This window comes from Rhamphochromis longiceps, linkage group LG3 (assembly GCF_057381845.1).
Source record: "Rhamphochromis longiceps isolate RC_006_pf linkage group LG3, R_longiceps_female_GT1.1, whole genome shotgun sequence".
NCBI classification, from domain to species: Eukaryota; Metazoa; Chordata; class Actinopteri; order Cichliformes; family Cichlidae; genus Rhamphochromis; species Rhamphochromis longiceps.
In genome coordinates, this window is record NC_140559.1 from 42,087,528 (window position 1) to 42,111,574 (window position 24,047).

At 42.5% G+C, this 24,047-nt stretch overlaps 1 protein-coding gene and 8 non-coding genes across 10 annotated transcripts in view; 3 read left to right on the forward strand and 6 right to left on the reverse strand.

The window, feature by feature from the left end:
- Positions 1–6,987, reverse strand: part of adisspb (adipose secreted signaling protein b) — a 44,664-nt gene extending 37,677 nt beyond the window's left edge. Inside the window, exons 1-2 of one of the 2 annotated variants that reach the window (XM_085398347.1) lie at positions 6,784–6,987; positions 131–234 (exon numbers count right to left, since the gene is read on the reverse strand). In XM_085398347.1, the coding sequence (XP_085254473.1) occupies positions 131–149 (19 nt within the window). In that variant the 5' untranslated portion in view covers positions 150–234; positions 6,784–6,987. Of the gene's footprint in view, positions 1–130; positions 235–6,661 lie in introns of both variants that reach the window. The other variant, XM_085398339.1, reaches the window with a different exon arrangement.
- A 1,885-nt stretch (positions 6,988–8,872) lies between these two features.
- On the forward strand, positions 8,873–8,945 carry trnak-cuu (transfer RNA lysine (anticodon CUU)). Its single transcript has one exon. It is a non-coding gene; the product is annotated as a tRNA-Lys (tRNA).
- A 155-nt stretch (positions 8,946–9,100) lies between these two features.
- Positions 9,101–9,174, forward strand: trnan-guu (transfer RNA asparagine (anticodon GUU)). The gene has a single exon. It is a non-coding gene; the product is annotated as a tRNA-Asn (tRNA).
- A 515-nt stretch (positions 9,175–9,689) lies between these two features.
- trnan-guu (transfer RNA asparagine (anticodon GUU)) lies at positions 9,690–9,763 on the forward strand. Its single transcript has one exon. It is a non-coding gene; the product is annotated as a tRNA-Asn (tRNA).
- Positions 9,764–10,223: 460 nt separating this feature from the next.
- On the reverse strand, positions 10,224–10,296 carry trnak-cuu (transfer RNA lysine (anticodon CUU)). Its single transcript has one exon. It is a non-coding gene; the product is annotated as a tRNA-Lys (tRNA).
- Positions 10,297–19,415: 9,119 nt separating this feature from the next.
- trnan-guu (transfer RNA asparagine (anticodon GUU)) lies at positions 19,416–19,489 on the reverse strand. The gene has a single exon. It is a non-coding gene; the product is annotated as a tRNA-Asn (tRNA).
- Positions 19,490–20,036: 547 nt separating this feature from the next.
- trnan-guu (transfer RNA asparagine (anticodon GUU)) lies at positions 20,037–20,110 on the reverse strand. Its single transcript has one exon. It is a non-coding gene; the product is annotated as a tRNA-Asn (tRNA).
- A 1,042-nt stretch (positions 20,111–21,152) lies between these two features.
- trnan-guu (transfer RNA asparagine (anticodon GUU)) lies at positions 21,153–21,226 on the reverse strand. Its single transcript has one exon. It is a non-coding gene; the product is annotated as a tRNA-Asn (tRNA).
- Positions 21,227–23,809: 2,583 nt separating this feature from the next.
- trnan-guu (transfer RNA asparagine (anticodon GUU)) lies at positions 23,810–23,883 on the reverse strand. The gene has a single exon. It is a non-coding gene; the product is annotated as a tRNA-Asn (tRNA).
- Between the last annotated feature and the right edge of the window lie 164 nt (positions 23,884–24,047).

Below are 24,047 nucleotides of genomic sequence, written 5' to 3' on the forward strand. Positions count from 1 at the left end.
CTGTCTCACCAGTTTAAAGTGGGCATTTCCTGTTTCTAAAAATTGCAGGCAATCACACCATCATCTGGCACATTACTACAGAATGACTTAGAAGTACTTTTAAAGAATGCATACAACAGTATACACTCACTTTTCTTTGCAGTAGCCATCTCACAGGAATGAGTCCAATACAGACACACTTAGTCACACACTGTCACAGCCTTGTCATCTCAGCAGTCCGACCTCAAAACAACTCTGCAAAAAAAAGGAAAAAAAAAGAAAAGTTAAGAAGTTAGGAGGCAATCACACAAGGGGGTGACAACAGAAAACAAGAGGAAGATTTACAAAGATTTACATGAGCGAAAAGTAAAAACAGTGAAATAATGGCTGGACTCCCTGTGCTTGTTCCTAAATGCTCAACCCCCCGTTAGCGTGTATTTCAGCTGAGAGCACAGCTGTCCTGTACTAGTCAAGCCAGGAGAACCAGAGACTCCCGACAGAGACTTCAATTAAAGGAAAACAACAAAACAGTCTAAGAGGATTAGCTAGGGGCTGAGGCTGCTGCTGCCAGTGGGCTTCGCACAGATGGAAAATCTTCATTATAAACACGGAGAAACTTTAACTATATTTATGCAAAGTACAGTGCAGCACAAGGTAGTCATAGCCAGTACATGAAAGACATAGCATGCAGATCTATTTAATATACTACTACGATAACACTCAAAGATAGCAGTCTTATTTTCAGGCAGTACTGCTGTTATACAACAATAACCAGCAGGCCTGACAGAGTTCAACAAGCAGCAGCTTTAAATAATTTTAACCAACAGGTGCAAGAACTTGTGACATTGCTATAGAATCTTTTTAGAAGTGGCATTTGTAGTGCATCCAATTATTTGATCTGGTGACACAATTTTTAAGTTAAGTCAGGTGTTAAGATTTGGAGCAGCTAATGCTATTATTAGTACAAAAGGATGTTTTATGAAAAGTATGGAAGCACGTGAGTGCCACTTTAAAAAAAAATAATAATAATGCTAAAAAAAGTTCCCTCATTGCTTTAACACTTTATCATTTTAGGCCTACATTACAGAAAAAAATTGAATTGAAATTGAATTGAAAGCCTTTATTCTCATTACACAATAATATTCCCTCTCACACCCACGCACATCTTCATACATCATTTTGAAACTTTATATTTCAAGAGAGGACGTGGAAGAAGTTTTTTCCCCCTGTGAGCACAAAACTTGATGAGTTTTCTCACTGAGGAAACACTAAATGGTGACAATGAACATGTTTTATTTTTACTGTAGTAAGTTCAGAGCAGGGTAGGGCAACACTGACTTTGGTACAGTAAACAGTAAAACAACCAAAAAGAAAGAAATGTTGAAATCCATAAATTGGAGTAGATAGGACCGATTACTTTAAAATAAGCCTGAGCCGTTGATCTAAAAAACAAAAACTCTGGTAGAAAATGTTGGTTTTTCTGTGTCAGTCTGACAATAATAAACCTAAATCCTTGATACAGTACATTCATATATTATAGCACATGAATGGATTGAAAACAAGCAGTCACAGATACAAACCATCAATATGAAACCATTTTCTCCAATGGTCTGTGTAATTTACTCAAGTGTCAATGTCATCACAGTAGAAACCCACATCACGAAGGGGAAAAAAAGCTTGGCTAATATTTGTTATTTACGTGCACATTTTTGTACATACATACCACCAAGAATATTAAGTGATTTATTTATTTGCTTTCATCTGTCTGAGGTGACACAATCAAACTATCGGACAAGCCCTGTGCTCTTATTTTGAAGGTTCAACTACCTCTTACCAGATAGCACTGGCTCTTCCTGTCTCTCGACAAGAAGCCTCATCGGGAAAGTGTTCCAAGGCTCACCCCACAGCTCGAAAATATATCCAATTTTGTGCTGCAGCTGGTGATAGTAGGTGTACTGACTTGTGTTAGTGTTGTTCCTGGATCATCATAATTAATGTTGGTCCAGGCTAACACGGCCAGAAATCAATCACATTGTTGTGATGTCACAGTATTGTGACGTGGAAAGAAACTTGCCAATGTCTACTCAGGAAAAAACAAACACCAACAGGGTCAAGGTTAGTGTTTGCTGTGATGGTGTTTCCACATTCAACAACTATGACATCACAGCAATGCGACTGGTCACTTGCAATGTTGAACCTGGAGCAGATTAATTATGATAATCGAAACACCAAGATATCAGATTGTGCAGTGAATTGTACTTGCCAATCTGCTCTGAAAACCTTCTGTGAGCTGGAGGGTCACTCGAGCCCAAAGCTGGTTGAAAACTGGATCTTGTGCTGCTACACTGTTAACTTCTTAAAGCTCCAGAACAGAATTAGTGCAGTAACAGGTGACATTTAGCAGGATTTGTTTACAGATTTAAGAAAAAACGTGTGTGTCTCCTTTCGCATCACAAGCGCCCTGCTGAAGCTACAGCTTTTATTCATTTTTTAAAAGTTTTACTTCTAAGACATCAGGGGTCAGTTGAGATGGTCCACAGGTTTGTACCACCAGGCTGCAAGAAAATTTAAGCTCATTAATTTGAGACTCTTTATGTCATGATAATAACTAATCTCAGCTCAGACAGAAAAATGACTCACATGCATGTTAAATGGGGTTTTTTTGCCCATTTTTAACAGAAAAAAAAATTGTATTCCAGTTTGGAATTGTCAAAAAACAAATGCTGCTGACGTTTAATCAGCCCTAGTAAAGGTTCCTGTCCAAAATAAAAGATTTGCCAAGTCTGACCTTGTTCTTAGAAGTCGCTAAGTCCCTTTAAATAATTTCTAAAGGAACCGATGAGGTCTGTGAGACAAATGACCCCAAGAATCCCACTTACTGCTTTTTTAGCCAAAGGGAGAAATAAAAGTGGACCAAGTGAGGACCAATGCCAGACTCGACACTTTTCTTGCTGCAAATGGTAAGGTAAGGGTGTAACAGCCTGGAACAGAAATTTTACAGTGTCACATCCACTGAGAGTGCTGCAGAAATCAGACAATGATCCACTTTTAGTGGGGCAAAATACCAGTTCTGTTTCAAGCACCTAAATGGGTCGCTAAGATTAGAAAGCCACTGATGGGATTCAAATGTGCACACTTTGAGCTGTAGAATCAGGGTGGTGACACATTAGGTATATATGATTGGATAGATACACAAAATTTTACAAGGTTAAAAAGTGTTTACATGGATGTGTTGGGTGATCTGTGTCACGTAAAATACCACAACATATAGCTTATTCTAGGTTTATACTTGTGTTTTTATTGTGGAGGAACACAACTGGGCAGGTTTTAAACAAAGCACAGGGGAAAAAATGTGAATGGTCAGATTATTCTTTTTGAGGACATCCTGCTGTGACAAGTTTCAGATATGTGGCTAAACTGTTGGCTTGGTCACAACCTGTCAGACCATATGACTAATACTGCATTCCTTGCACTGTTTCACTTCACTGTTATGCAGTCACAAAGTTCACAAGTTTTAATTTGACTAGTATATAATTTTGTTATGCTCACAGTCATTTTGTTAAAACCTGCAAAAACAGATCCCAGGTTGCAATAAATTACATGATCTTTTTCTTCTGCAATACGCTGGGATTTCAAAGAGAGCTACTAAAGAGTTACTGCTATTTGCTTAAAACTTGGGGGTACTGGATTCTTTATGAATGTGTTTCTAAGCAAGGCAAGTAGGACAATGCAATGCTATACAATGTCACGCATTCATGGCAGGTGGGGCTAAGAAAACAAATGTCACTGTTAATTACACAAAGTTACTAAATACTGACAATATTCGCAGCAGTAAACATGTGGGTGGTCTACAGCAATGTTTAGGTAGGTGTTAGGGCTGTTCGATATAACTATGTCTATCGTTTCATTTTACGCTATTGTTTGTTTCGTGGTGTCGCAAAATAAACTGTTTACGGCAATATTTTTTCATTATTTTGATGGTCACTGTAGTGGCTATATTAATTTCTTAACATTCCCTCTTTCTCTTACATTTAATATAACCACACTACAAACAGACAAGCGTTTGTTTTTATGCGTTGTCGTTAGCAACAACGACGGTAAAACCACCGCGTGTCCGCTTGTTCCACATAAGCCTTTCACAATAAAGCTCAAGATCCTGTTGAGACTTTTCAAAATAAACTGAATCATGTGAAAGATGCAGTGTTTACGGATGAGAAGCAAAAAAGAGCCGTCAGGTGCTAAAAAATAAACCTTATGTAACGGAGTTAAAAATACATATGAAAAACATGCACTTACCTGTTCTTAATTATCATTTTAAGTGTGAATTTTATCATTTTTTTATTGTATTTTATTTTGAAAACCCAGAAACCGGATCTCACTCTAACGTTTAGAAGCTGCTAAGGCTTCCGCTTCTCACAGCGCGCGTTTGCACTGTGAGGGTAAGTCCTGTAATGAAAGGCTCTGGCATTTTTATGGTTTCTGGTGTGAATGTTGTTACATAAGTTGTACATGTCGATGTATATAGGTTCATATTGATGTTAGAAAGTTTCTGTGTAACTGAAACAAAGGCGGGTTGCTGTTAAATAGTGTTTCTGCCGTATTTATGCTCTTTGGCAGTTAGTCTTTGTCAGCCCCCTAGTGGTTGCTGCGCATAGCAGGAAATGTGTTTGGATGTACCGTTTTTCTGTGCTTTTTGTGATGTTGTTTTACATTGTAGGAGCTACAATTGCTGTACCATCAGAAGACACCTGTTGAGTGTGTTTTATGTCTTCTGCAGGTACGTGAGCTTGTTAACAGCCATTTTGTCTGTAAAGCACAAGCAAGTGAAGATGTAATGCGCTATTGTTAATTTGACCACTAGAGGGAAATGTTTAGTTGGTGATACTTATGTTATCCTGTTATTCTGTTTTATACGATTGTGAAATGTATTTTATTAGTCATAAATTTCTTTTGTATACAAGCTCAGTATGACAGAGTGTAAAATGAGAGAAATTATTACTTTCCACCTTTTCTTTATTAAAAGGTTAATTGTAAGTCTGTTAAGACAGCGCGCGTTTGCACTGTGAGGGAGCTACAATTGCTGTACCATCAGAAGACACCTGTTGAGTGTGTTTTATGTCTTCTGCAGGAATAAATCGTGAAAAGCCAATCTTTCTGAGCGTCTGTGATTTTTGAAGAGCTGGAAATGTTACACTTAGACTCAAACGTTAGAACAGGCCTTTCCCCGCAGCACGCCATGTAATAAATACTCACAAAGAAAACGGCAGCCATTACAACTTATGTCTAAAAATGTATAGTTTCATGCATCAGTTAAAACAATCGACTCCAGGTACATGACGCGCAGCTGGAAACACTTCACGCAAGTCGAGCTGCCCGAGATTCACAGAATTTACAGAAAATGTTAGATTTTTGTGATTTATATCGTACCATAGATGTCTTAATATCGGGATATGAGATTTTGGTCATATCGCACAGCCCTAGTAGGTATTAAGTAACATCCATATGAACCCCAGACTTTCCCTGCAAAAGACTGTCTTGCAATAACATAAATCAATGCCATTTGCTTCAGCAGTTTTAATTTTGTGGCTCATCACCTGCTGCTGTATTTCCACACTGACTCAACCTGTGAAATTGCAAGGCCTTGTTTCTTCAAAGGGCAAACCTCATTTATATGCATGACCCCTCATTTAAACCACTAAGCCCAGCCAGGCTTTGTCACCGTCAATGCTGTCACAGCTCTGCACCACGGCCCATAAATTAAAACTGCAGATGCCACAGAGAGCAGCAACAGGTACTTGTTATTTTAAGGAGGTGATTTGCTCCCTGTAAAACAGGAACAAACTGGCAGCAACGGGAACCATAACATATTTATAGTTAGCATGTCCTGACTACACTATTACGTGACCGAAGTTGTGGACCTCTCTCACACTTTTTGCTGCACGTGGAAGCCACCACAGCACAAAATTACACTGATGTATGAATTATGAAGTGAATGTACGCTTGATTTAGGGAACATCTAGGTACTGGTTTTGTTTTTGTTTTTGCCAAATCCACATTGGTATTTGAAATATGAGACAGCTTAGCTGGCAGTGAGTGATATTTTCTTAAGCTTTTATGTGTTTGTACGAGTTATTCAAAGGACTACTCTTTTTTTTTTAACTCAGAAGCTTTCAAAGACTCTGTCAAGTCTCATTTAATCGCTTTTAAAGGCACCACTTGCATCTAAATTTGTGCTGATGAATTTTATGTTGCTTTATGAATACAGCTTTAAATGCAGACCATTAAAACTCTTACACCCAAATTCAGCCACAGCCATGCTGGTTTTTCCCCGAGCTTTTTCTGCAGAGCAACAAAGAAAGTACAAGTGGGAGAAAAAGCAAGAATGACTTTTACACAAAACATGAAGCATTAGGAGCTAAATGTGCAAAGGTGAGGTCACAAATAAAGGGCTCTGTTAGTTTCTCTGGTCCACTTCTTTGTAGTAACACTAGAATTATCACACAGTCGTCACAGTGAGTAAAGCGTGCAGCATCGACAATTACTACAATTGCACATCTGTCTACACAAAGACTCCCTTCTCATCCAGCCAACCAGCCAGGTGGTTTGTTGCGTTCCTCTTAAAAAGTTACCGCGTTTCACAAACGGTCGGGGCTTTCTTTTGTTTTGCTTCCTTGTTGCTTACCTTTACTCACACCATACGGAAGTCGTACATTTAACCGTGGGGTTAAGTGGAAACCTTCTCCGAAACACGTAGCAGCAGCAGCAAAAGCCTCTCTGAAAATCAGGCGGGCACCAAACCCTCACCTCTCGCCTCCGGTTCTACTTTCCTCAGTCGGATGATTTCCGCATTTGGTCACGTGGTGCGGCTGCGGGTGTTGCGCTTCCAAGTCTATATTTTACAAAAGCGAAAAAGGCGGTGGTGCAAAAGCAGAAACGTTCCTCTCTACTCTATGTGCTGCAAAAGAGTGACAGTCAAAGCTGGCTGTAAAACACTCCCAGTCTCCTCTTTCATCCTCGGGGTTTACTGTAGCGGATAGCGCCATCTGGCAGTGCTTTCTGCGCATGGGCAAACTCTAAATGAAGTTCTGTCCCTGACTCTGACGGGTTGGTTTTTATTGCAGATACACATTACATCGCTTGCTTTAACTTAGTTTTATTAAAAGATATGTCTTCAAACATCACAGCTGCCGGCCAAACTTAAACCAAACAAACAAATGTTAGTTAGTAGTACTGACCCACTGTCCTAAAACCCCAGTTTATTAGCACTACTACTTCATTTCACTGCATTGTATTGGTCCTGTATGCTTCACGTGGAGCATCAGAGACGGTCATCTTCCCAAGACCATTTAGTCACTGGACTGACGTTAAAAGGCTCAGACAGGATTACAGATACTTAAAATGCACACCATAAAGAAAACATGCTTAGCTGATGCACAGAGGAATCATGACATGTTGCACGCTTTCTGTGGTAAACAAGTTAAACCTTGGTGCGCACGTGCAGTCATTTGCTTTGTCATTCAATAACATTATGCTGCTTTTATTTATGACATGGCCGGGCGGATCCAAAGTGGCCCTCTGGCCGGTGGTGGTCCCCGGACATTTCGCAAAAGACGTGGTTTAGAACTCTTTACCATGCTGCACCCTTGCATTAATCCTCCTCCGCGAACAATGTCAGGTTAATAACTGGTGACTGAAGGCTGCCACGTAGATACGACACCGTAAACTTGCAGTTTTAGCTAGCTTTTACAGTCACGTTAAATTGGCATGATACACTAAAATTTGACCTTTCACACGAGTAAATTTTAAATTTGAGAACAGATTAGTGGAAAACGTCAAAAACTAATAAAAAAGGCATTTGAAAGCATTTACCATATTCTTTAATAAACAATCATGGCTTAAGGCACTTTGCATCTTACATAACATTACACGTTATATCAAAACAGACAAGGAAGAAGAAAAACACTGATAACAACAATGATAAATATGATTTGAAAACATGTCAATTCTATTAAATTTTATTTATATAGCGTTGAATCACAACAACAGTCACTTCAAGGCCCTTTATATTGTACAGTAGATCCTACAATAATAGATACAGAGAAAAACCCAGCAATAATTTCACCCCCTATGAGCAGGCACTTTGGCGACAGTGGGAAGGAAAAACTCCCTTTTAACGGGAAGAAACCTCCGGCAGAAGCAGGCTCAGGGAGGGGCAGCCGGTCGCTGCAGATGGCAGAAGGCAAACAGGATAAAGACACACTGTGGAAGAGAGACAGAGATTAATAGCAGGTACGATTCAATGCAGAGAGGTCTATTAACACATAGTGAGTGAGAAAACTCAATGCATCATGGGAATCCCCGGCAGCCTACGTCTATTGCAGCATAACTAAGGGAGGATTCAGGATCACCTGATCCAGCCCTAACTATATGCTTTAGCAAAAAAGGAAAGTTTTAAGCCTAATCTTAAAAGCAGAGATGTCACTGCAAAAGATGTTAACGGATCACAGTGGTCCCTTTTTTTTTTAACAGCGCATTTCAAAAGTGGACAAGAGGGTCACTTACCTCCGCCTTCAGGTTGGGAAATGGGTCCTGACTGTTGTTAGTACTTGTGCCCCAAACAACAATTCGGAGTACCAAGCCTTCTTGTAACTGGGTGGGGTGCTGGAGAGCACCTCATCTGGTGACTGTTGTTCTACTGGAAGACTTCAATGTTCACATGGGCAACTACAGTGAAACTTGGATGGGCGTGATTGGAAGGAATGGCAGCGTTTTAATTTAACAGAGCTCACTATTTTAAAATGTAAAGATATCGAGGAGGCTCTAGTTTTAAACACGCTTTCCATGTGTTAATTCATAATACTTAGTCTACTTATTACTCTGTCGATATTCATCAGCCCGGCTAGCTCAGTCGGTAGAGCATGAGACTCTTAATCTCAGGGTCGTGGGTTCGAGCCCCACGTTGGGCGCAACATTTTTAATCCCATGTGTCATCACCTGAAATTTTTTTCTTCAGTGACCACATGATCTGCCTTCCATGTTTGAAAAAAAATTTTTTTTAAAAAAGCTATATACTACCCCTAGTAACTTTCAAAATTAGTAACTCCCTGATGTTTTCCATGTGGTCTCTGTGGCGCAATCGGTTAGCGCGTTCGGCTGTTAACCGAAAGGTTGGTGGTTCGAGCCCACCCAGGGACGACAAATTTTTTTTGTTGTTTTTTCTTTCTTTTTCTTCATGTCTTTGGGTTAATGCAACTTTACAAACCTTTGCAGTAATTTCTGGACCCCCACCCTTTCCCCCTTGTAAAACGTTATTCACAATATAGAAAATTACTCTAAAATTACAGAAATACTATATTTCTGCTTTTACTGTCCAGTGTGAGTTGCCAGTTTTAAATTTGAAAGGTAATTACAGAGAAACTGCAGTCTCCTGCCTTCCCTTTCTGCTGCTGCCCACCCCCCTCACTTGAGCGCTTGTGGAGTTCCTCCATTTTTATTTTCCCGTTTTTGCTTGTCTTGTCAAAAAAGCATCAAATAAAGGGAGCAGCCATCGTCCCTGAGTGGGTTCGAACCACCAACCTTTCGTTTAGCAGCCGAACGCGAAAACCGATTGCGCCAGCGACAATATGCGGCGATTCACTAGCTTTGCCACAGTATTGCTGCGTGTGCTCTCAACAAGGGGGGAAGGGAAACAATCAACCCTGCACCATGTCGTCTCTGTGGCGCAATCGGTTAGCGCGTTCGGCTGTTAACCGAAAGGTTGGTGGTTCGAGCCCACCCAGGGACGTTTCCTATTATTCCAGCCTCACTGTAAAAGATTATAGATATTTGTAATGCAATGGGGGAGAGCTGGAATCAGAAACACTGAGACAAGGAAAGGTATTCTGCATGTAACGGCTTAAGATGTATTTTGAATTCAAACGTCTTGATGCATACTCAATCATTCAGGTAAATAAATCACAAAAGGTTGATGTTGTTCATCTGCATATAGCGTTTTCAGTGGGAGAAACAGATGAACAGAATCAACCTTTGGGATCCATATCTAAACCACGTGTGAAGCACAGCTTAAAGACATAGTAAGAATTTACTTTTACTGTACCACTACACGATTTGGTATTTCACAAACACATATTGAAATGTTTCTGTTTTAATAAATTCAAACTAATGGATTTATTTCTTTTAAATTAAGTAACACTTATGAACTACTTCTCCAAATATGGTAGGAGAAGAAAAAAGAAAATTATAAGCGCCCAACGTGGGGCTCGAACCCACGACCCTGAGATTAAGAGTCTCATGCTCTACCGACTGAGCTAGCCGGGCTACTGCCTGAGTTTGGGGGATTGGATCAAATGAAGTGTCTGGTTCCTAAGTATCAGCCTCTGAATCTTTCCCATACCTTCACATCCAGCGAAGACTGCTGTGATCTTTTGTGATGACAGCCCAGGTCCAGTTTACCAAAGGATAGGTGGACACCGGCTCATATTAAGTAAAGGGCAAACCTTCATAAAACGGACAGAGCAGTGGAGTAGCCAAGGAAATAGAAAAATGCAAAACTCAATTACTAAAATATAATTTATATCGCAAAAAAGATTTAAAAGTGGTTGGGTGTAGGTGTTCTGGTACCTCCTCTACATGAGGTATACCCAATTGCACGTTTGTGCAACATGATTGTTATAACATGGTTGGTTAAAACATGGTTATAACATGCTTGGTTATAACATGGTATAACCAACATAACTGTCATAAGAGTTGCACTGCACGTTTGTGCAGCATTCTGCATTACCTGGCAATAACAGTGATATAGTCCCTGGGTGGGCTTGAACCATCAACCTTTCGGTTAACAGCTAAACACGCTAACCGATTGCGCCACAGAGACTGACAACGTGCAACCCACAGGTGTCGAGACTGGACGGGGGACTGGGGGAGGTGATTCCGGTCTTTTTTGGTTGTTAACAGCCGAACGCTCTAACCGATTGCGCCACAGAGACTGACAACGTGCAACCCACAGGTGTCGAGACTGGACAGGGGAGTGGGGGAGGGTGTTCCGGTCTTTTTGGTTGTGGGGTAAACGATTGTGCAACAGAGACTGAATAAAGCCAAGCAGGGGCGTCGAGAGAGGACCGGGTGGCTAGATGGAGGTGCTCTGGTACTTCCTCTCCATACCGCCTTGATTGTTTAAAATATGTGACTTGTAGGTCACACATACTTGGCAGCAAGTATGCAGTTGCGGACGAACAACAGCACCCCAAAGATGCATATCACCCTTGATAAAACAGTTGACTGCGTTCATCAAACGACCGTCCTGGTTATAACATGGTTGATTATAACATGGTATAACCAACATAATTGTCATTAGAGTTGCACTGCACTTTTGTGTAGCATTCTGCATTACCTGGCAATAACAGTGATATAGTCCCCTGTTGTGGCCATTTTTGTTGAATGTTTATAAAATGCAATTTGTATTCATTTTTGTTTTTTCTTTAAAGGTGTAAGAATATACTGACCTGGTTTTGTTATGTAAATTTGTAATTAATTTTATTGGAGAAGCTTTTGGAAAGTGATTGGTTTATTAGGTTATGGACCCTCCCATTAATCAAGAGATTAAGAGCACCCTGGATGGGTGTGGTAAAGAGCTTTTGTTTTTTGTTTGCCAAATGTCAGATGGGAAGACGGGAGGGGTAGAAAATGATTTTTTGACCACTTTTGAAATTGTTAAAGCAAATTAAGTTAACTTTCGTTTAATTTTAAGTTTTAAGAAGTTATTTGGCTGATTTCTGTTTGTATTTTTTCACGAAATAAACGGCATATGATTTTTAAACAATGGAGTCAGAAGTGCGTTCTAAAACAAACCTCCCGTTGCCACCCACGGCCTTTTCTTGGACTTTTTTGGTGTTTGGAAAGTAAAAGGCCGCGACATTTAAGTCAAAAAATCATTTTGACTGGCTTGGATGTCAACTTGGAAGATGGGAAAACTTGCAAGAATTGGACTTGGAAGATTGGATCTTCGCAGAATGGACTGAAAAAATGACGCAAAGTTCGTGAGTAAATGCGAAACTTTGTTTGGATCAACCGAGATGCTGAGCTGCAACTTGAAACATTTGTATTAAACAATTATCTTTTGGACCTTGTAAAACGAATTTTCTGGTTAAAATGGAGGAACAAGAAAGAGAGCTTTTTAATTTAATTAAAAAACGCAGAGCGAAGCTTGGCGTTCTGACAAGAAAACGAAATGACATTAATGCTCTCATTGATGCTGGAGAATCAAAAGCCTCCATAGATGAACACATGAGAACATTTAATGATTATTTGGGAGAGTTTATAAACTCTTACAGACTTCAGTTCAAAAATTGCTGAACGATGATGAAAAAGAAACAGATCACAGCGATTGGTATGAACCTAAGCTGATCAGTTTTAAAGACTTTCTGCATGAAATCGACACTTGGATAAATGCAGACCCTAATCCACAAAAGGATGAAGTTGTAGCCTCTAATGTTGAATCAAAGGTAGCATCTCATGACAGTGACATTGCGCCGCATGATAGTATCTCACAAGTAGCGCAAGAAGCGAGCGACATGATTTCTGAACGAGTTGCTAAACCTGGCAGCAAGGGCTCTAGTAAAGCGCCCAGTAATGTTACTGCAGCCTTAAGTTTAAGGAGTAAAAGCTCGCGTGCGGCTTCAATTGCGCTGATGGAAGCTGAAGTGGAAAGAGCCGCTTTAAAAGCGGAGGTGGACGCACTGCAAGAAAAACATGCGCTCGAACTGGAAGAAGTTCAATTAAAAGCAAGAAAAGAAGCATTGGCTCTAAGAACTAAGTTGGTTAAGGCTGATGCAAAAAGGCAAATTCTCACCTCTGCTCAGGATCGGCAGAGCCTTGCATCCAGGGCTGAGGTTGAATCAGAAGGCGGGATTACAGCGCCTTCTGGAACATCTACTGAGTTCATACCTGCTGCTACAGCTCGAAAGGCTCCAAGAACAAAGAAAGCCCCTTTAGTTCATTCTCCTTTGCCAATGCCCCTAGAGACACATGCACCTGCTGGGGTCAAACCAGAAGGGGAAAGCCCAAGGCCAATCTCTTCTCAGGTTGATGTTCACAGCAGTGCCCTATTAGAGATTATGACAAAGCAAAATGAAATTACTCAGATGCTTGTAAACCAACAGAGGTTGTCACTGCTTCCAGCTATAGACATTCCTGTTTTTGGTGGTGATCCTTTGCGTTTTAGATCCTTTCTTAAGGCTTTTGAACAAGGAATAGAGACTAAAACTGATAATATGCAGGATAGGCTTTATTATTTAGAACAGTTTACTACAGGACAGCCCAGAATTTTAGTGAGAAGTTGTATGCACATGAGTCCACAGACAGCTTATGTTGAGGCAAAAAGGCAGCTTGAGTGGAACTTTGGTAACAGAGCAAAGATAACGTCTGCATTTATAGACAAGGCTCTTAACTGGTCAGTTTTAAAGTCTGATGATGCTTCAGCATTACGTGCTTACACATTCTTTCTAAGAAGCTGCTTCAACACAATGGATGAAGCTGGGTTTCTTGATGAGCTGGAAAATTCAACCAATATGAGGATTCTTGTTTCAAAGTTGCCTTTTAGACTTCGTGATAAATGGCGACTAATAATCGTTGATATAACAGAAAAGTGCGATCGCAGAGCAGGATTTAAAGATCTTCTTGATTTTCTTGAAAAGCAAACAAGAGCTGCATTAGATCCTGTTTTTGGAGAGAGTCAAAACACAAAAGAAAAGATGGCTTCAAAACCATCAAAGACACCGCTTAAAACTAAAAGCAGTAGCTTTGCTACTTCTGTTGCTGTAGTTTCAGAACAGAACAATGACAAACCGGAATGGATTCAGATAAGCCATGAAGATAAAGGGTTAGATCAAACTCGGTGCTTGTTTTGTGACCAAACTCATTTTTTGGACGTATGTGACTCATTCAAACTAAAAGCCAACAAAGAAAAGGTGACATTCCTTAAGAGTAAAGGTTTATGCTTTGGTTGCTTAAAGAGAGGCCACATGAGTAAAGCTTGTCCACATCGTTTGACGTGCCACACCTGTAACAAAAATCACCCTACTGTTCTTCACATAGACTCAAAAGAACGGCAGTGGCAAGCAGCTAAAGCTGAATGTAAAGAATCATCAGTCTCAAATGCTCTTGTTTCTTTGAACTTTGGTAGCCATACTGGGGCCGGGTCTAATGAATGTGCCTTGTCAGTTGTTCCAGTAAAAGTGAAGTTGGAAAATGGGACGAAGGTTGTGGAGACGTACGCCTTTCTTGATCCCGGCAGCTCTGCAACTTTTTGCACTGAGGCGTTGATGATGCAGTTAAATGCATCTGGAAAGAAAGTGGAAATCATGTTAAAGACTATGGGTCAGGAAAGGCCAGTAAGTAGCTATAAACTTTTTGGTATGGAAGTAGCTGCTTCGAAACAGAATGAGTATTTGAGGTTGCCTGTTGTGTACACTCAAAAGTTTATTCCTGTCACTAAAGAAAATATCCCTAAAGAAGAAAACTTAAGAAAATGGCCTTACTTAAAGGAGGTTGAGTTGACACCGATAAATGCTGGCATTGGGCTGCTTATTGGTGTAAATTCTCCCAAGGCGCTGAAACCTTGGAGAATCATTAACAGTGAGGGTAATGGACCCTATGCTGTGCTGACTCGTCTTGGTTGGGTTGTCAATGGGCCACTCAATCAGGGTAGTGAAAAGGATGAGCATGATGCTAGTTTTGTCCAGGTAAACCGCATTTCTATAAGTAGTTTAGAGGAAATGCTGGTTAAGCAGTATAATCAAGATTTTGTGGAGAACCAGTGTAATGAGCGTGCAGAAATGTCTGTAGAAGATAAACAGCTCATGAACATAATGTCAGAGTCAGCTGTACTTAAGGATGGCCATTATTACTTGAAATTACCCTTTCGTAAACCTGAAGTAAGAATGCCAAACAACAAGCAGGTGGCTCAGCAGAGGGCGCAATATCTGCTAAAACGGTTTCAGAAGGATCAGTTATTCTTTGAAGAATACAAAGAATTCATGCACAATGTTAGTATGGAGGGACATTCAGAAATCATACCACAAGAACAGTTGAAGAATGAGGAAGGAAAGGTGTGGTATATACCTCATCATGGGGTCTACCACCCCCGCAAGAAAACACTGCGTGTTGTGTCTGATTGTGCTTCAACATTTTCTGGAACATCACTGAACAAAGAGCTATTACAAGGCCCAGATCTGACTAGCACTTTATTAGGTGTGCTGATTCGCTTTCGGCAGGGTCCAATAGCGCTTATGACAGACATTAAAGGGATGTTTCATCAGGTCAGAGTAGCTGAGGAACACGTAAACTTTTTACGTTTTCTCTGGTGGCCCGATGGTGACATCACAAAACAGCTGGTGGAACATAGAATGCTAGTCCACATTTTTGGTGCAGTATCCTCCCCCAGCTGTGCCACCTATGCACTACTAAAGACTGCTGATGACAACCAACATCTGTACCCAGAGGAGGTTATACATACAATCAGGCATAGTTTTTATGTAGATGACTGTCTTAAATCTACTCAGTCTGTTGAGCAGGCCATCTCACTTTATCAGCAGCTTACTGAAGTGTGTGCCAAGGGGGGATTTAAGCTCAATAAGTGGGTATGTAGTGATTGCTCTGTCCTCTGTCAGATCCCGGAGGAAAATAGAGCCACAGGTGTAAAGATGCTGGACCTTAGTCGGGATCAGCTACCCACAGAAAGAGCTCTCGGTGTGCAATGGGATATTGAACGTGATGTTTTCACATTCAGTATTGTGAACAAGAACAAACCACTTACAAGACGTGGTATTCTGTCCAATATCAGCTCCATTTACGACCCTTTGGGTTTCTTAGCTCCAGTCATTCTGCCTGCAAAACAAATTCTGCAACATCTATGTAAACTGAGGTTTGGCTGGGATGAGACAATACCAGCAGAAATGGCACAAACTTGGCAAAAATGGGTTGAGGATTTAGTTCTTCTTAACAAGTTTAGTATTAGTAGATGTGTCACACCCAAAGGATTTGGGGAGATAAAAAGTGCACAGCTGCATCACTTTTGTGATGCCAGTGAAAGTGGGTATGGTGCTGTATCATATCTTAGGCTATCTAATAGCAAGCAGGAAGTGTGTGTTTCCTTTATTATTGGTAAAGCAAGGGTGGCGCCGTTAAAACAAGTCACCATCCCACGTCTTGAGCTGGCTGCTGCAGTTTTAGCTGTGCGCTTGGACAAAATGCTATCAGTTGAACTCAATCTTAATCTGAGTGAGTCAGTCTTTTGGTCTGACAGCACAACTGTGCTACAGTACATTGCAAACACAACCACACGGTTCAAAACGTATGTAGCTAATAGAGTTTCCACCATTCATGCTTTGACAAAAGTTGAGCAGTGGAGGTACATCAGTTCAAAGCTGAATCCAGCTGATGCAGCCTCTCGAGGAATGACAGTTGGCTGTTTCCTGAAATCTTCCACCTGGATCAATGGTCCAGAATTTCTCAGTAAACCTGTTGTTCACTGGCCTGTAGGCATGAATTGTGTATCTGTCCATTTGGAAGCTTACCCAGAAGTAAAAGTGTTGTGTGCAGCTGTGCTGAAAGAAGATGTGTGTCCCACTACTAAGCTGCTGTTGTACTTCTCCAGCTGGATAAAATTAAAAAGGTGTGTGGCATGGATCCTAAAAGTAAAAGAAAGACTTAAACTGCAAACAAGGAAAAGACAGAAGTTGCTGGGCACGCACTGTGGAAGTCAAATATGTGTTAAGCAAGATGATAAATGGAACACTCTACTCAAAACTGAGGATTTGTCCAAGGCTGAGGAAGCTATAGTGAGCTTTGTGCAAAGAAAACATTTTGCTGATGAAATGACTGCCCTAAACTCTGGCACTGTAAGAAAGTCAAGTCATCTGTGTAAGCTTGGTCCTGTAGTTGCTAATGGTGTCTTGAGAGTGGGTGGAAGACTGAGCAAAGCGGATTTACCTGAGGAAACAAAACATCCTGCAATTTTGCCAAAAGAAAGCCATGTTTCAAAGCTTATTCTTCAGCATATTCACGAAAAGATTGGTCACAGAGGAAGAAATCACATGCTTTCAACACTTCGCCGTCAGTACTGGATTCCTCATGCTAATTCAGCAGCTAGAAAAATAATCAGAGATTGCATAGTGTGTCAAAGACAACGGCAAAAGCCAGGTGAGCAGAAAATGTCTGATCTTCCTATTGACAGAATCTCAGCTGATCTTCCACCATTTACTTATGTTGGTGTTGATTATTTTGGACCAATAGAAGTAAAGAGAGGCAGGAGTCTTGTTAAGAGATATGGAGTTCTCTTCACATGCCTAACCTGTCGTGCAGTCCACCTTGAGGTGGCACATTCTCTTGATACAGGCTCCTGTATTAATGCCATCAGGAGATTCATCTGCCGCAGAGGACAGGTCAAAGAAATCCGGTCAGACAATGGAACCAACTTTGTCAGCTCGAATCGTGAGTTAAAACAAGCTATGTTAGAGCTAAACCAAAGTAAAATCCAAAAAGGCTTAGCACAGGATGGCATAAAGTGGACCTTTAACCCGCCCTATGGGGCCCATCATGGTGGAGTATGGGAGCACTTGGTGCAAGAAATAAAGAGAATATTATACTCTATCACAAACCAGCAAGTACTAGATGATGAAACCTTGCATACAGTTTTTTGTGAAGTGGAGGCTATACTGAATGACCGCCCAATCACACCTTCTTCTGAAGATTCCAATGATGTCGAAGCTCTTACTCCAAATCACTTGCTCCAGTGAAAAGGCAAACCTGTGCTGCCACCAGGTTTATTTAAAAAAGAGGATCTGTATCTGCGAAGACGATGGAAACAAGCCCAGTATATTGTGGATCTATTCTGGAAAAGGTGGGTGAAAGAATACCTTCCTATGTTGCAGGAACGACAGAAATGGAACAAGATTCGTAGGAACTTTTGCATTGGTGATGTTGTGCTTGTTGTTGATGGAGCTGCACCAAGAAATTCTTGGCCCATTGGCCGCATCACTGAAACCATGGCCGATGCACACGGAGTAGTTCGCCGTGTTAGAGTTAAGACACGAACAAATGAGCTGGAGAGACCAATCAACAAAATATGTCTCCTGGTGGAGGCCATCTAGAGGAAACAATGAATGTTTACCTCCAACTGAGCCAAGTTCTGGAACCTCTGGCTCTACATTTACACTGACACTCACTTTGCTCTACACTCCATTATGCAACATACACCTTTTTTGAATACACACAAAGCAAACACATGAACAACAGAGACTTGAAATCATAGAACATTGACCTTTCCTTTTGTTTGGTTTTTAAGAAGACTTATAAGGATGGACTACTGAAGAAAATTATTGGTATTGCATTTTGTGATGGCCACTTAGACAGATATAATTCATGTTACACAGGAATTAGGGGCCGAAATGTTGTGGCCATTTTTGTTGAATGTTTATAAAATGCAATTTGTATTCATTTTTGTTTTTTCTTTAAAGGTGTAAGAATATACTGACCTGGTTTTGTTATGTAAATTTGTAATTAATTTTATTGGAGAAGCTTTTGGAAAGTGATTGGTTTATTAGGTTATGGACCCTCCCATTAATCAAGAGATTAAGAGCACACTGGATGGGTGTGGTAAAGAGCTTTTGTTTGCCAAATATCAGATGGGAAGACGGGAGGGTTAGAAAAAGATTTTTTGACCACTTTTGAAATTGTTAAAGCAAATTAAGTTAACTTTCGTTTAATTTTAAGTTTTAAGAAGTTATTTGGCTGATTTCTGTTTGTATTTTTTCACGAAATGAACGGCATATGATTTTTTAAAAAATGGAGTCAGAAGTGCGTTCTAAAACAAACCTCCCGTTGCCACCCACGGCCTTTTCTTGGACTTTTTTGGTGTTTGGAAAGTAAAAGGCCGCGACATCCCCGAACCACCAACCTTTCGGTTAACAGCTAAACACGCTAACCGATTGCGCCACAGAGACTGACAACGCGCAACCCACAGGTGTCGAGACTGGACGGGGGACTGGGGGAGGGTGTTCCGGTCTTTTTGGTTGTGGGGTAAACGATTGTGCAACAGAGACTGAATAAAGCCAAGCAGGGGTGTCGAGAGAGGACCGGGTGGCTGGATGGAGGTGCTCTGGTACTTCCTCTCCATACCGCCTTGGTTGTTTAAAATATGTGACTTGTAGGTCACACATACTTGGCAGCAAGTATGCAGTTGCGAACGAACAACAGCACCCCAAAGATGCATATCAGCCTTGATAAAACAGTTGACTGCGTTCATCAAACGACCGTCCTGGATATACCATGGTTTGTTATAACATGGTTGATTATAACATGGTATAACCAACATAACTGTCATAACAGTTGCACTGCACTTTTGTGCAGCATTGTGCATTACCTGGCAAACACAGTGATATCGTCCCTGGGTGGGCTTGAACCACCAACCTTTCGGTTAACAGCCGAACGCGCTAACCGATTGCGCCACAGAGACTGACAACGCGCAACCCACAGGTGTCAAGACTGGACGGGGGACTGGGGGAGGGTGTTCCGGTCTTTTTTGGTTGTTAACAGCCAAAAGCTCTAACCGATTGCGCCACAGAGACTGAAAACCCGCAACCCACAGGTGTCGAGACTGGACGGGGGACTGGGGGAGGGTGTTCCGGTCTCTTTGGTTGTGGGGTATACGATTGTGCAACAGAGACTGAGTGAAGCCAAGCAGGGGCGTCGAGAGAGGACCGGGTGGCTAGATGGAGGTGCTCTGGTACTTCCTCTCCATACCGCCTTGATTGTTTAAAATATGTGACTTGTAGGTCACACATACTTGGCAGCAAGTATGCAGTTGCGGACGAACAACAGCACCCCAAAGAATATCAGCCTTGATAAAACAGTTGACTGCGTTCATCAAACGACCGTCCTGGATATACCATGGTTGGTTAAAACATGGTTGATTATAACATGGTATAACCAACATAACTGTCATAACAGTTGCACTGCACTTTTGTGCAGCATTCTGAATTACCTGGCAATAACAGTGATATCGTCCCTGGGTGGGCTTGAACCACCAACCTTTCGGTTAACAGCCGAACGCGCTAACCGATTGCGCCACAGAGACTGACAACGCGCAACCCACAGGTGTCGAGACTGGACGGGGGACTGGGGGAGGGTGTTCCGGTCTTTTTTGGTTGTTAACAGCCAAAAGCTCTAACCGATTGCGCCACAGAGACTGACAACGCGCAACCCACAGGTGTCGAGACTGGACGTGGGAGTGGAGGAGGGTGTTCCGGTCTTTTTGGTTGTGGGGTAAATGATTTTGCAACAGAGACTGAGTGAAGCCAAGCAGGGGCGTCGAGAGAGGACCGGGTGGCTGGATGGAGGTGCTCTGGTACTTCCTCTCCATACCGCCTTGATTGTTTAAAATATGTGACTTGTAGGTCACACATACTTGGCAGCAAGTATGCAGTTGCGGACGAACAACAGCACCCCAAAGAATATCAGCCTTGATAAAACAGTTGACTGCGTTCATCAAACGACCGTCCTGGATATACCATGGTTGGTTAAAACATGGTTGATTATAACATGGTATAACCAACATAAGAGTTGCACTGCACGTTTGTGCAGCATTCTGAATTACCTGGCAATAACAGTGATATCGTCCCTGGGTGGGCTTGAACCACCAACCTTTCGGTTAACAGCCAAAAGCTCTAACCGATTGCGCCACAGAGACTGACGACCCGCAACCCACAGGTGTCGAGGCTGGACGGGGGACTGGGGGAGGGTGTTCCGGTCTTTTTGGTTGTGGGGTATACGATTGTGCAACAGAGACTGAGTGAAGCCAAGCAGGGGCGTCGAGAGAGGACCGGGTGGCTAGATGGAGGTGCTCTGGTACTTCCTCTCCATACCGCCTTGATTGTTTAAAATATGTGACTTGTAGGTCACACATACTTGGCAGCAAGTATGCAGTTGCGAACGAAAAACAGCAACCCCAAAGCTGCATATCACCCTTGATAAAACAGTTGACTGCGTTCATCAAACGACCGTCCTGGATATACCATGGTTTGTTATAACATGGTTGATTATAACATGGTATAACCAACATAAGAGTTGCACTGCACGTTTGTGCAGCATTCTGAATTACCTGGCAATAACAGTGATATCGTCCCTGGGTGGGCTTGAACCACCAACCTTTCGGTTAACAGCCGAACGCGCTAACCAATTGCGCCACAGAGACTGACAACGCACAGCCCACAGGTGTCGAGACTGGACGTGGGAGTGGAGGAGGGTGTTCCGGTCTTTTTGGTTGTGGGGTAAATGATTTTGCAACAGAGACTGAGTGAAGCCAAGCAGGGGCGTCGAGAGAGGACCGGGTGGCTGGATGGAGGTGCTCTGGTACTTCCTCTCCATACCGCCTTGATTGTTTAAAATATGTGACTTGTAGGTCACACATACTTGGCAGCAAGTATGCAGTTGCGGACGAACAACAGCACCCCAAAGATGGATATCACCCTTGATAAAACAGTTGACTGCGTTCATCAAACGACCGTCCTGGTTATAACATGGTCATACCATGGTTGGTTAAAACATGGTTGATTATAACATGGTATAACCAACATAACTGTCATAACAGTTGCACTGCACTTTTGTGCAGCATTCTGAATTACCTGGCAATAACAGTGATATCGTCCCTGGGTGGGCTTGAACCACCAACCTTTCGGTTAACAGCCGAACGCGCTAACCAATTGCGCCGCAGAGACTGACAACGCGCAACCCACAGGTGTCGAGACTGGACGGGGGACTGGGGGAGGGTGTTCCGGTCTTTTTTGGTTGTTAACAGCCAAAAGCTCTAACCGATTGCGCCACAGAGACCGACAACCCGCAACCCACAGGTGTCGAGACTGGACGGGGGACTGGGGGAGGGTGTTCCGGTCTTTTTGGTTGTGGGGTATACGATTGTGCAACAGAGACTGAGTGAAGCCAAGCAGGGGCGTCGAGAGAGGACCGGGTGGCTAGATGGAGGTGCTCTGGTACTTCCTCTCCATACCACCTTGATTGTTTAAAATATGTGACTTGTAGGTCACACATACTTGGCAGCAAGTATGCAGTTGCGGACGAACAACAGCACCCCAAAGAATATCAGCCTTGATAAAACAGTTGACTGCGTTCATCAAACGACCGTCCTGGATATACCATGGTTGGTTAAAACATGGTTGATTATAACATGGTATAACCAACATAAGAGTTGCACTGCACGTTTGTGCAGCATTCTGAATTACCTGGCAATAACAGTGATATCGTCCCTGGGTGGGCTTGAACCACCAACCTTTCGGTTAACAGCCAAAAGCTCTAACCGATTGCGCCACAGAGACTGACAACCCGCAACCCACAGGTGTCGAGGCTGGACGGGGGACTGGGGGAGGGTGTTCCGGTCTTTTTGGTTGTGGGGTATACGATTGTGCAACAGAGACTGAGTGAAGCCAAGCAGGGGCGTCGAGAGAGGACCGGGTGGCTAGATGGAGGTGCTCTGGTACTTCCTCTCCATACCGCCTTGATTGTTTAAAATATGTGACTTGTAGGTCACACATACTTGGCAGCAAGTATGCAGTTGCGGACGAACAACAGCACCCCAAAGAATATCAGCCTTGATAAAACAGTTGACTGCGTTCATCAAACGACCGTCCTGGATATACCATGGTTGGTTAAAACATGGTTGATTATAACATGGTATAACCAACATAAGAGTTGCACTGCACGTTTGTGCAGCATTCTGAATTACCTGGCAATAACAGTGATATCGTCCCTGGGTGGGCTTGAACCACCAACCTTTCGGTTAACAGCCAAAAGCTCTAACCGATTGCGCCACAGAGACTGACAACCCGCAACCTACAGGTGTCGAGGCTGGACGGGGGACTGGGGGAGGGTGTTCCGGTCTTTTTGGTTGTGGGGTATACGATTGTGCAACAGAGACTGAGTGAAGCCAAGCAGGGGCGTCGAGAGAGGACCGGGTGGCTAGATGGAGGTGCTCTGGTACTTCCTCTCCATACCGCCTTGATTGTTTAAAATATGTGACTTGTAGGTCACACATACTTGGCAGCAAGTATGCAGTTGCGAACGAAAAACAGCAACCCCAAAGCTGCATATCACCCTTGATAAAACAGTTGACTGCGTTCATCAAACGACCGTCCTGGATATACCATGGTTTGTTATAACATGGTTGATTATAACATGGTATAACCAACATAACTGTCATAACAGTTGCACTGCACGTTTGTGCAGCATTCTGAATTACCTGGCAATAACAGTGATATCGTCCCTGGGTGGGCTTGAACCACCAACCTTTCGGTTAACAGCCGAAAGCTCTAACCGATTGCGCCACAGAGACTGACAACCCGCAACCCACAGGTGTCGAGGCTGGACGGGGGACTGGGGGAGGGTGTTCCGGTCTTTTTGGTTGTGGGGTATACGATTGTGCAACAGAGACTGAGTGAAGCCAAGCAGGGGCGTCGAGAGAGGACCGGGTGGATAGATGGAGGTGCTCTGGTACTTCCTCTCCATACCGCCTTGATTGTTTAAAATATGTGACTTGTAGGTCACACATACTTGGCAGCAAGTATGCAGTTGCGGACGAACAACAGCACCCCAAAGAATATCAGCCTTGATAAAACAGTTGACTGCGTTCATCAAACGACCGTCCTGGATATACCATGGTTGGTTAAAACATGGTTGATTATAACATGGTATAACCAACATAACTGTCATAACAGTTGCACTGCACTTTTGTGCAGCATTCTGAATTACCTGGCAATAACAGTGATATCGTCCCTGGGTGGGCTTGAACCACCAACCTTTCGGTTAACAGCCGAACGCGCTAACCGATTGCGCCACAGAGACTGACAACGCGCAACCCACAGGTGTCGAGACTGGACGGGGGACTGGGGGAGGGTGTTCCGGTCTTTTTTGGTTGTTAACAGCCAAAAGCTCTAACCGATTGCGCCACAGAGACTGACAACCCGCAACCCACAGGTGTCGAGACTGGACGGGGGACTGGGGGAGGG